The sequence below is a fragment of the Lygodium microphyllum genome, chromosome 18, assembly GCF_053477565.2.
Source record: "Lygodium microphyllum isolate KBCC chromosome 18, Lygodium_microphyllum_v1.1.10, whole genome shotgun sequence".
NCBI lineage: Eukaryota > Viridiplantae > Streptophyta > Polypodiopsida > Schizaeales > Lygodiaceae > Lygodium > Lygodium microphyllum.
The window spans coordinates 99,706,326-99,719,601 of NC_141152.1; the positions used below are offsets into that span (position 1 = coordinate 99,706,326).

The 13,276-nt window shown below is 40.7% G+C and overlaps 1 protein-coding gene across 2 annotated transcripts; it reads right to left on the minus strand.

The window, feature by feature from the left end:
* Positions 1 to 439: 439 nt before the first annotated feature.
* On the minus strand, positions 440 to 8,474 carry LOC148021193 (uncharacterized). 2 transcript variants are annotated; one of them, XR_015694691.1, is made up of 7 exons: positions 7,977 to 8,474; positions 7,828 to 7,890; positions 6,969 to 7,745; positions 5,916 to 6,384; positions 5,637 to 5,718; positions 5,424 to 5,480; positions 727 to 802 (listed from the first exon to the last, which is right to left on the minus strand). XR_015694691.1 is itself a non-coding variant. In XM_087699025.1 (6 exons), exons 1-6 carry the CDS (start codon positions 8,017 to 8,019, stop codon positions 599 to 601), a joined length of 1,638 nt encoding a protein of 545 aa, XP_087555151.1. In that variant the 5' UTR covers positions 8,020 to 8,473; the 3' UTR covers positions 440 to 598. The 2 variants fall into 2 exon arrangements, 1 of the variants encoding a protein (XP_087555151.1); XM_087699025.1 differs by lacking the exon at positions 5,424 to 5,480 and having other exon boundaries at positions 440 to 802; positions 7,977 to 8,473.
* Positions 8,475 to 13,276: the final 4,802 nt, after the last annotated feature.

A 13,276-nucleotide genomic window follows, 5' to 3' on the forward strand; every position in this document is an offset into this window, starting at 1 on the left:
ACTAGATCCCTTAAAAGCTACAATAACTTCCTCTCTAAACTTGGCTACTAGATTTGTCTTTTATTATCATTCCTATTTCTTAAGACAGTTTTAGTCACGTTGGTTTGGAATAGAGATTTGAATTGAATTGGGAATCTCATTTGTGACACATTTTCATAGCAATATGCTCACAAGCATCATTAAGTGGAAAATATGCACCCCATGATCCCTATAAACTTTCTTCAAAATGCTTGAAATTGCTACAAGCATTGATGGCAGTTACAAAGCAACACATCAAGGATCTTTCCCATTGTAACACGACCTCTCACTAGGCTTGTATTTGTCCTCCTCTTAGCTTGTCTTGCAAGAGGTTACTTCAGGTAAATGTAGATGTATGCTCTACTGAATGCAAGTAGCTTGTGCACAGATTGAGTAGCCCAGCTCAAACAAGGGACAAAGAGAGACCAAATGATGACATTGCCCCAAAAATTACAGATTGTGCATAAGATTTTGTAAGTATCCTATAATCAGAACCATCTCATTGATCACAAACCTTCTATGAATTGAATGTACAACAGGACAACTTTACATTCCTCCAGAAGCTCATGGCTCTCCTGGGTTACCTACAAAGCCCACAGCTAAAAAATGATGATGGCACTCGACCCGTACGCCTTATGTAATCTGCACGTTCTGCTGTTTTGGCTGCCTGCTCACATTTCTTTGCCTCTGCAGCAGCACGGCGCTCCTCGGCCTTCCGCCGGGCAGCAGCAACCTTGTTCATTAGCTTCTCATGTGCATGAGATCTTGTTCGTTCAACCTTCACCTGCAGTGACATCAGAACATCAAACCAAGGTTACAAAAGATGGGAATGCTGCTAAAGCAGGAAAGAGTGTGATGAATAAACATCTCTAGAGGTTTATAAGATGGGAATAAATCAGAGGTTTATATTGTAAGATGGGAATATAGCAAAACATCTTCAGAGATATATCATGAATAACCATCTATTCAAGGTTAAAAAGATGAGAAATTTGCTTAGCAGAACAAACTAGCAATACATCAAACCATGGTTAGAAATATTCCCTTAATGCTGTGATATCACTTGTTTAACTGCCCGTAAAGATAATCAACTCTCTTAAAGCCCATTCAAACATCTCTTGTTGCAGCAGGTGCAGATATCTTGCCTCTATTACATCTCTAGCAAATGCTGCTCTAGCCTTGATGCATTGAATGCCTTGAGCCATTGTCTGGCAATCTCTCTAGCTCCAGACACCAGCAACAGAAGTGCATGGCCTGCACAGTTCATCACTCATCCCTATGCAAACAATCAGGGGACCTATCAGTCATTCTAGGCTGCACTCAAAATCTTGCCTTCGGAGTTCAGAAGGAAATAACAAAATAGGGCTTTACCAAGCCAAGGGAGATTTGGACACAATGCTTCTCTCAAATAATAGGTAAACATTGACTTTGAAGCTCCAAACACGGATAATCCCAAAAACATAGTACAAAACCCATTGAATTGCTGCACTTCCATCCATCAGTTTCTTCTACCGGACCTTTGAATCACCGTACCTGTGTCTTTTGATCCATCAGAACTTTCTTTGGAAAGCAAACATCCAAACCCTGCTCCACACCACCTCAAGGTCTCAAATCTAAATAGGCATGATGAGAGGTGCTTTTTTCCAATTATGATATCCTTTCACTACCACTATCTAACAAGCTTGAAACTCTGTGACCTCCTAACTAGATAAGCTATGAACAGAGGCAAGTCAATGCAATGCTACCATTTGTGGCGTGTCCAGAGAATCAAAAAGCACATGAGTTTTGGTTACGTAAGAGGAATCAGCTATTACAGCACCCTGTGGAGCCCCTAGTTGATTGGCAGTGCAGTGCTGACTACCTGGCCTCATGTTTTGAAATATTTTGTAACAGCATGAGTACGAAGGAGTGTGGCTCAATAGGAACCACTCTGTTGGTTGCATGAGTCAATGCCCCTTGCCACAATGTTCCCCTCTCTCTCTCTCTCTCTCTCTCTCTCTCTCTCTCTCTCTCCATGCACATGCTACAAACTCTCACATCCACTACAAAATGCATGTACATGCCCCTCCCAAGACACTTCTGTCATAGAAACAAGGAACAAGGCACTAACATGGGAACGGTTTACTCCTCAAGACACAATTATCTGCCCCTTGGATCTCCTTTCGAAGATTTAAAGCCCACCCTCTACCAAAAATCTCAACAATGCAAACAATGGCAAAATCATTAAAGTCAATGAAGAAGATCCTCCCTCAGTTGGCTCAGATCAATCCAGAATCTGACAAATACAACTGCAGAAGATTGCATATGCCTCTAGAGTCTTTGGAAGAAAACTGTCGCAAAGACTATCAAAAATCAAAACGGATGCTTGAGCGGATGCTCAGCACACACCACGCACGTCTCAAAAGAATGCATATGCATCAGTGCACAATGCAAGTTGAGGATTTTTTCCTTTAGTATCCTGACTGGCTCAGGAACCATCACCTTAGTCAATCTCTTCATATGCAAGATCACTCTCTAGATACAATGTACTTAGGAACAACCACTGGATATTTGATCTGTCGGACAATTTTGGGATCCATCCATAATCAAATAAATAGGCATATTATTGCTTCTCGTGTCAAGTCCAATCACCCAAATGTCTTGCTCCCATTGATGAAAACAGAGTTTTTCATGCGCGGTCTGGTAATAGGCCTTCTCAGTCCCATCCCCAAGAAATGAGCTTTCTCATGTCAAGTCCAAACAACTGACATGATCTCGTTTCCCATACCTAGGGAATGATCTTCCAAGTCAGTTAGCGATATACCATCATCAAATGACCTGATATATTATTTGCTCATCCTTGATATCTGCTAATCCCAGATTAATACTTTATGTTCCAAGTAATGAGTGACGAAGGAATCCAATATCGGTATAGGAGAGTCCTATTCCAGTTCTGAGCAATGAATAAATCAGTTTATCATGCTGCACTCAAATATCAACATACACAGGAAATTAGAGATTCCTCTTGGAAAGGCAAGCTTTCCTGAAGACCTTTGATGTCTAACAAGCAATTCTAGGAGAGTTGGCTTCTAAGAGCTTTGCAATTCATTTTACTAGAAATGAACACATCTTTCAACACACTACTATGCATACCTATTGGCTGGCAAGTGTGTGTGCGCACACGCGCGTGCACCTGCGCATGCACGCTTGTGTGAGTGTTTCATATGATGTACTAAGCCTTTGTAACATGAATAAATGAAGACTGTTTTTGGACACTATATATTGTACACAAGATGCTACCATAAGTGTTTGCAGTAGCATATCAGTGTGTGCACGCTTGTGTGAGTGCATGCTTCTCCAATGTGTTTCATATGATGTACTAGGCCTTTGTGACATGAATAAATGAAGACTGTTTTTGGACTCTATATATTGTACACAAGATGCTACCATACGTGTTTGCAGTAGCATATCAGTGTACACTTGAGCTGCAAGGATATTTTGCTGGTAATCACATATTTTATGCTGGCCATCGGTTATTCAGGCACTGTCATGTTAGTTGGCTACAAGCTTGTTCTGCTTTTGAACTGTAATGAGGCACGGAAGACAAGATGGTTGTCCAATTCATGATATATAACAAAACTATAAACTTGTATCAGTATAAGCTTCAAAACAGTTGGATGAGAGGGCTTAGGCCTCAGATGTGGCACGAAATTGGTTGCATCCATTGATTGCAAATGCCTTCCTATGTGGGGATTTTATAAAAAGCCCCTGCATGTTATGACCACAATTCCAAAATACCATTGAACTCATACGCTACAGAAGGAAGAACCTGTAAGAAATCATCTACAGGTCCAAATGAATGTGTGAACTATAGTTCCTTTTAAAGTCAGATAAAAAGAGCTGTACTTTCCATCAGAATGCTTTGGAAAGCATTGGGATTCATTGAATACATACAAGTCAATTTTATGCTTTCACATCCAAAGTATGGGTGGATCGTGGCTGACATTATCAAATCATGCATCACTTTCAAGGTATCTTTACTTTGCTATGGACATCCAGGGTTCCTCTTGAGTCTTCAAACACAAGCAGTTTCTAACTTTCTTGCAGTCAGTAACACCTATCTATAGCATTAACTCTCTGTAAAATTATAGACATGGCATGAAATAACTGTCATGTAAGCTCCCGTACATTATTGTGGACACTATTTTTTAGGAGTGATCAGCAAAAGCAAGTTGAATTGGCTATACAAGATCTGAAACAACACAACTAAACCAACAAAGGACCTTACTGGCACCAAAGGAAGAGAGTTTGGTCTTCATGCAGTAACGTTTCTTGCAAAAAGAAAGTAGAAAATAACAGGTTCAGGCTGGGCGAAAGGCCCTTTGCACATAAAGCCTAAAGGATGCTCTTTTTAAAAGAAATTAAGAGCTTTCATGCTTCAACACAGAAGCAATCCATTGTCTGAGTCAAGGAGTAGAACTATGGGTGTGATGTTTCAGTCTCTTATTGCTGCCCATCGGGTTAAGTGGATAATGTACAACCGATAGGTACCTCACAGGAGGTTTGTAGTCTGGATAAGCTGTTCATAGCTGAACTTAGTGTGCATTAGAAGTATCTTACATGGCCTTTGCATGTAAGACTTTGGATAGTCCAATGCACTCAAAGAATTTTTCTTACCACCCCTTGTTTTGGACATTTAAAAGAATTGGATTCTTTCCTGTCAAAAGCCATGGAATGTCTTTGGAGAACTTACGCATGTGAGAAGGTCTACATATGCTGACGTGTGAATTCATCTACACATATAAGATTTCCGTAAGATGCACTTTGGACTGTATACTTCACAAATACAGTATCGCTTGTTGGCTAGAAGGCCATCATGATTGCCATATTTTGGCAACTGGGTCTTCTACACATTGGGAGGTCTTACTGAGAGGCAAATCTTGGGATGTCCTTTTACAATTAGATTTATGTAGGATTGAGAAAGGCTTCTATGCCATTTACATTGGTCAGGAAGGCCACATATACAATTAGATATAGTGTAATATTCGAGAACATTCACTAGAGTAAAATAATAGATAGGACTCTGGCAGACAAGACCCTAGAAAGGGGCACTTCTTTCCAAAGTAAGGTGTCAGATTATATTGCTAATGTAATTGACCAAGAGATATGGTCTGGGCATGCACATTCACCCCTTTTGGCATTCATTGCACATTCCATTCACCAAATACAGCCTATACCCATATTGAAGGCAACAAAGGATTGGAAATCGCTCAAAGCTTAATAAAAAATGTTAGTCCACCTCCATGGATTCAACTACATGCAAATCAGCTTCAGGCCTTTTCAAAACCTTTAAATGGTGGGAACCTTGCCTTAGAATAATATGAAAAAGAAACCACCCGTTGCAGCAAAGAGTATTCTTGTGCAGTTACCTAAGTGGACCAGGCAGTGGTATCCCTCGAGGTTGATAGAAAAACCACTTCACCTCACTGCATCAAATATTGTGCTCAAAAACAAACTATGACACATCTTTTATGATCCACAGAAGGGAATCATGCTACATGTCAACAATTGTATTCCTGCATAGCTATCACATTTTACCTATATGCTACCAAGATCACAAAAAAACCGCGGGTAATTTGTACCTCTATTCTCCTCAATTCGGCCTCAGCTTTTGCTTTCTCATGGTTTTCCCAAGCTTGAATCTTAGCCTCTTCACGCTTGAACCTGTTACACAGTAATATCGACTAAGCAATATAGATAAAACCACCAATGTACCGAATGTGGGAAAGAGAGCAACAGAGACCACGTTACTAAGCAGGTAAAACACCAGATAAAACCAGGACCTAGGGTCACAAAGCAAGTGATAATCTTGTCTTCCCATTGAAAGATGCATGCATGCTGGACTGTCGAAGCGCCTTTACCTAGCCAAATATTTTGCCTTTTCAGCTTCCTCCCAGGCTGCTGCCCTTGTTTCCAGCACGTTCTTCTTTACTTCCTCCAGATCGATATTCTTCAAGGATTTGGAAGCATCTGCATCCTCTTCTTCTTTGCTTGCCCAAGAAGTAATATTGACCTTCCCAAGTTGTGTGTTCAAGATATGCCTTTCCCTCCCAGCCTTGACATGCATTTCTTGATCCCCAGGTTCCAATGTTCTGTAATCGGTTTCAGGCTCAGAGGCATCCTCGGATTCTCGAGTAGGTGATGCTGCAGGTGATGCTCCTCCTGGTGTGGACGAGCATGATGAGACCGGACTGCGTACGGTTGGTGTGGTTGCCCGAATTGGAGTCCCTGTTCTGGAAGGCTCCTGACTTGCTATTGGTGTCATTTCAGTCCCCATGTCTCTCATGGACACTGAACGCACAGCAGGTGCAGGCATGACATATGGTGATGCTGAAAAATATATCATGAAAATTGCTATTATGCCCAACTTTATAATGCTGCTTGGCAAGAAAAAGAAAACGGAATAGTAACTATGTAATGCATTTGGCTGCAACACAGGAGACACCAACTACAGAACAACATGCATGACTGGTCCCTGCTAAGGTCATTTGACCATGCAGAAAGGCAAATAAGAATAACTACTTGCTTGTGTTGAACAAGCACAATGCCTACTGCACCACAGAGGCCCAAGGAGTAGCTTATTGTGCCTTTTTGTGAACTCTTGAACTAACTGCAACTTTACAGTGAAGAAACTAAAGACCGCATGGATGGACTTCACAATTCTTAAGGGGAGCAGTTGACAGATTTCAATCCAATATGATTGGACTTTACCACGCTGGATGTTCACCATGATTGATGGAACTCTATGCATGCATTGCAACTGTGTACTTTGGAAGAAATCCTGTCCACCACTAGAGCTTGGACTAGTGTTAAAGAACCAGGTTAAACAATGCCTATTCTGTAAACAGATTCAATAGAATGACCACACCATGTTGCAGACACATAGAGACAACCAAAGATATATTGCAAGTTACCAGAAACAATAGAATCTGATGTGGGCTTCCTTGTTCTCAGCATTGGCTTCAAGAACAAATCATCATGATCATCCTCGTGAGATACACCCACTTCTTTCATGTCATCCGGCTCATCTTCAACAGGGTAACAATCATTGGGTCGCCCTTTCAAGTGGGGGGATGGGACAGGGATGAATGCAAAATTGGCTCCCCCAGGTCCACTCCCAGGGGCCCTTGCAGAATCCATCTTCTTTGTCCATTCTCCTGGATAATCAAATCCCTGATCAGGATGGCAAGCTGACATCGCTTTGATATTATTGTGATGGCTACCGCTCAGAGTTTCTGCTCCATTTGGACCACCTGCCTTGCTGGTGTGCTGATTTTCATTTCTGATGGAGTGAAAATGAGATTGCCATTCTGGCTGAATGGGCACCACGGCGCGTTTGGCAGTATTTGCAATGCCTGGGCCGTAAAGCGGCCCACTTTTTGTTCTGGGCTTTGCAGGGGCTTCACTGGGAGATTGACTGACTAGCCATTTTTCAGCCTCGTCCCATTTGGAGGGTGCAGCCTTGTTGAGGTATGGTGCAACCACTGGTTTGAAGGCTCCCCTGTCTCCTTTATGAAACTCAAAGCTTGATGTGCTGGCATAGTCATATCCACTGTCATAGTCCAGCACGGAATCATCCACCGCCTGCTGTGCGACAGGAATGAACTGGGTCAAAGCTCCAGGGTGTGCACTGGACGTCCTTGTGTGATGAGCAAGTCCATTGCCCCTTCCACCAGTGTCCTCTGCTTTCTCTGAAACAGTACACAAGAGTGAGTCCCGGAGAGATTGGCAAAGGTACGGTTGCAGGGTTGGTGGAAATGCAAATGGGTTTACCAGAAGCAGAAGACTCCGATGAAGTAATCTTACCACATTGCAGCAAGGAACCTCCTTCATTGCCTACACAATGAGAGAATTCAGACATAAGATTGACCCTTGCAAGCCAATTGGCCCCCATAAGATGATAGGATGCAACTAATACTTACCGGGGTTTGGATGTTGAACCATGGACTTCCGGGCCATGGCCATCAAGGAGTCCAACACAGTGTAAGAGGTGTCATGTTGAACTTAAAGGATCTAGAAAGGAAGGAGAGCTGAAGGAGAAAGGTGTAAGAGGAGCTGGATTTGTGCAGGGAAGCATCAGTGAGAGAGAGAGAGACGGACAGAAGAGCTGAAGGAGGAGGAAAAACTGAGCAGGGGAGAAAGTACGATAGCTGGATGGGCAGGTGAGCGTGTTCGAGTGTGAGTGTGTGTGTGTGTGTGTGTGTGTGTGTGTGTGTGTGTTCTCAGCACATAATGTGCTTGCGAGTTTGCAGCTTGCTTGACTTGGATGTGGGTGAGACTGACTGAGAGAGAGGGGGGGGCGTTGTGTTGGGAAATGGGTAAACAAACACTCAACACTGTGACACTATGACTATCACTGCAGGACAGGATGGCTTGCCTGCGTCTGCGTGCTCTCTCTCTGTCCGCCTCTCCCTCTGCACTTACCAATTTTTTATTCAATTTTTTTATTGGAAAAGAACCCTTTATTGAATTTTTAATTGGGGAAAACAGGCTGACGCTCGGATACTCCCCAAAAGCAAGGCAATAGGACTGTAGGAGGAGGATTATATGCGATTAAAAATTTCTGGAATTCCCGACGACGATTGGGGATTTCATAGTGGCAGAAATTTATTGGCGATCGTGTAATTTGACATATCTCACAACGGTAAATCTCTTTCACACGCCTTCTGATTTGAAAACTAGTCCTCTTCTCGGCCCTTTCTTGAGTCCCCTAGGGTTTGAACTTTGAGCCCACTAGGGTTCAAGTCTTGGATTTGCAGGATATGCCCTAAAGACATTTTGGGATTGTTCCTACTACATTATAACTATTGTGTGTGTGTGTGTGTGTGTGTGTGTGTGTGTGTGTGTGTGTGTGTCCCCATGCGTAAGTCAAGTGCCTACCCTAACACCACTCCTTTCATCAATTCGTACACTCGAGTTCAAATCTTGCTTCTTATTGTTCCTATTACTAAGTGACCATATCAGTGCAGGAATTGAACTCGAGACTTTCTAATCACACCACAAGTCATTCAACTATCAACTCGATGTAGGAATTGATCTCAAGACTTTGTAGTCACACCATACATGCGTTCAAGCTATCAACTCACTCACTCTCTCTCTCTCTCTCTCTCTCTCTCTCTCTCTCTCTCTCTCTCAAGTGAGGACTCCTCTTCTGTTCACCCCAAGGCTTCATTTCATAACTACTTTAGGGAGAATTGGAAACCCAAGCAAGCATGCCACATGGCTAGTCTTCTAGAAACCAATTTTGCAACTAGTTGCACATGTGCTAATGAGAGGTATAGGGCAATGACTTGAAGCATAACCAACAAAGATTTCAAAGTGACTACTCCATCTTTGGAGTCACTTTCAATCATACACCAAAAAGTGAACCTCCTTTAATTTTGAATAAAGTTGAAAGTGATTTTCTCCTCCGGTTAGTGATTGCTTCTCTCTTCTCCTTGTGTGGTCTCATCCAAGCTTTAAATTAATAGTTGTTTTTCCCATTAAGGGCACATTTAACCTGTCCAAAACTTGGTCTCGTGTACTTGCACAAAATCATCAAAATTTGCAAAATTATTTTCACTGTCCCCATCTTTGTAAAAACAAACTCTCTTAGACATATACTTTTTCTTATGCATCGCACAAAAATCCATTCAAAGAAAAGAAAAATGGGGAAACTGCAACATTATTCCAAGTTTTAGTACTCCACAATAAAACTTATTACTCTCCCAAACCATCTTACCTTTTGGGCATATTATTTGTGGATATTATCTTCTACTAGCCACATGGCAAGGAGGAAGGGGTAGACATTTAATAGAAAATATTCTTTAGAAGCTACACCTTATTCTAGATACAAGTTAAGGGTGTATCATGAGCAACCCCAACCTTGAAGTTTCAATGGCTTTCACCATTTACCCTTGCAATCAATTAGAGATTATCCTTGCCTCCACATTAAAGTAAACATTTATTATGATTTACAATCCTCAAGCAAGACCACATCTACATTAGGTAACAGAAATAAATAATTTTCAAGCTATTTCATGGCATATAAGATGGTAAGTGCTTTTCTCTTGAAATCACCCTCATAAGTCAAAGTTTGGATGTGGGATGCTATAAGAGGAAGGGAGACAAATTTAGAGGCATTTAAGAGAAAGGGATGCAAGTATGTGCCTCTTACAACCAAGTGTTTGACTTTGGAGCAACTATAAGCTAACAATAGTAGATAATCAATGTTGAAATGAAAATCCTAAGCAACACAACGTAAGTAAGCATTGGTTGACCCTACAATTTTGCATCCTCATTTAACTTCTCTACGTGACTATTAAGATGTGTATTGCCATGACATCATATTTCCGCTACAATAGTAGTGTAGACGGTAGAAGGTGACCTCACCTTAAAAGGCCCTATTGTGACAAGACAAGCATCTACAATTTTTTTGGTTAAACCATGTTAAATGCTCAAGGAGTTGGTGCATGCTATTATAGTGTCAAAAATATTAAGTGCTTTTCTCTTAAAGTCAACCTCTTAAGTTAATGTCAAGATGCAAGATGTTACAAGACAAAGGGAGACTGATTTAGAGGCATTTAAGAGAAAGGGATGTAAGTATGTGCAACTTACAATTAGTGTGCTACTTTGCATGAACTATAAGCTAACAATACTAAATCATCAATGTCAAAATGAAAATTCTAAGAAACACAAAGCAAGCAAGCCTTGGTTGACCTAACAATTTGATGTCCTCTCTTAACTTCTCCACATGACTATTAAGATGTGTGTTGCCACAACATCATCTTTTTACTACAATAATAGTGTAGATGGCAAAAGATGACTTAACCTTAAAAGGCCCTCTTGTGACAAGACAAGCATCTACAAAATTTTTGGTTAAACCATGAAAGCTACCCATAAACTTGGAATCCCTATCAAAAACAATCTTCATGGGAATGCCATGCAATTTAAAAACCCCCTTCATAAATTCCTCTACCACTTGTTGTCAAGGAGAGAACTGAGAGGTGAGAGAAAGAAGAGGAGAGGAGAGAAAAAAGGAGTGATGAGGAGAGAGAAAGACTAGAAAGTTAGGAAAGAAGAAAGAGAAGCCATAGAAGTTGTGAACAAGAAGGTGAGGTGAGACAATAAATGTATTTTGGCTCAAAAGATGTGAAAATTAACATGTCTCACCCCTTTTATGACTATGTCAATGTGATAATGTATTATTAATAACTCCACACTAAACATATCTTCTTTCTAGCTTCTTACAACCTATCTCATCCCGAAGGTTTCTGCCCACAAAAACAAACTTATAAGAGTTGGAAAGGGTGGATGAAACAGAGTACTAGTCTATTTTTAGCTATACAAAGTATGGAAATGGATGAAAGATTGAAGATTTATGGATTGAAATGAAGACAAGAAGGTAAGCCTTAGTTGTATACATGATCATGATATCTTCAAAAGACTTTGGAGCCTTTAAGTCTTCAATAATAAACTCAAAATTGAGAGGACAGCTACCCTGCTGAACAAAATATGTCTTAACTTTTGGTAGAAGTATCCAAATGAAGCATGCCACATGTCAAAATGTAGCTTTTGAAGAGTACTTTGACCCTATGTAGGTGGCACATTTTTGAAAATTTGGCAAAATAAAAATTGTTTTAAAATAGACTACTACTGAGATCCTATCCGTACCATAACTGGCTTCATTGTTGTTATGCTCCACCAATGCATCTTATACATAAGGAAAGTCATCTAATATAGCTTCAGATCTCCAAGAAGCTTCTTTGGGTGGTAAACCTCTTATCTAATCAAATATTCAATGATAGAATGAGAGCGAAGCTTCTTCTCATCCTGACCGATCATCACCTCAAGGATGTAATGAATAAGATCTTCTTCATCTATAGGTGGCAGCTCATCAATTGTATCCACAATAGTACCATAGAAGGGCTTGAGCTGACTAACATGAAATGCATTATTTGAGCTTCCTATCGGTTGCATTCTTCTTGGGCACTCTTTGAGCCTTCTCAAGCAAGTTGGAGCAGCAAGCCATAGCCCTCACCCTACTAGTACAGCATCACATTGCGTGGAACATGCCCTTTTTTAGCAGCGTCTCACGTTTTTTATCTCCTACAACATATATTCTTCATTGGGCAGCTATACAAGCACTTATACATGATTTTTATGCTTAGCATTGATCCTTCCACTCTTAGCATTCCATTTGAGCATTAAGCTTCAATTTTGGACTATTATAACAGTCCACAAACTGTCATAAAACAGGGCAGCACTTATCTTCGATGGCTACACTCATTGCCATCTGTTGGATGATGCTCGGTTATGCCCGATTAGTGCTTATATATTAGGGCATGCTATATCATTGCTTGGAGTTGATTTTGGACTAATTTAACCACTTCATTTACTCTATTTTGGTTGAGGTTTTTTGGCTGGAAATACAGAGCAACACCCTATTTGATGCTTCTATGGTCAGCTTTGTTGGTCTTATGATGCCCAGTTATGATGGGGTGATATCTACATGTGCGGGAATGCTATACCCGTGTTATGGTTGGATTTTGAGCTAATTTTGGTACTGAAATAGCTTGGCTTGATAGTATATTCACTACTGTATATAGTAGGGTTGGACCTCCTTTAACAAGGAATTTATATGCCTATTGATCATGGCTATGATTCGGGTGTCTATATGCACTACTGATGTGTACCATTGATGCTAGTACACTGGTATATTATATGCCCATGATCTGAGGTGGTTTTGAGCTTGATTTGAGGATTGATTTACTTAGTTTTGACAGTGAATTTATTGTAATAATAACCAGGGTTGAAGCCTATTTGGTCAGTGCATACTCTACCTATTGCTTACAGGTACTTCTTGGGTGATTCATTTGATTATGCATATGTATATGGAGGTTGAAAAATGCTTTGTTTTGGTTTCGGAATGATTTTGAGTAGTGATTAAGCTTTGTTTTGGTCTACGCTAACTAGCATTGGACTACAATTGGCATTCTTTATGACAATTTATGCCTATTGTCTATGCTTGATATCTAGGCTTCATGCTTTGATGTGAATTTATCAAGCTTTTTATGCACATTGAAAGATCCCCACCAGTCTTGTGGTAGCACTCACACAACAACCTATAGGGGATAGGAAACTGCACTAAGGTTGGGATATTTCTCAAACTATAGTTTTCGGTTCTTAAAGTTTTGCATAATAATAGCCATTGCACCACCAAGTGCATTTAGGGCACAACTCT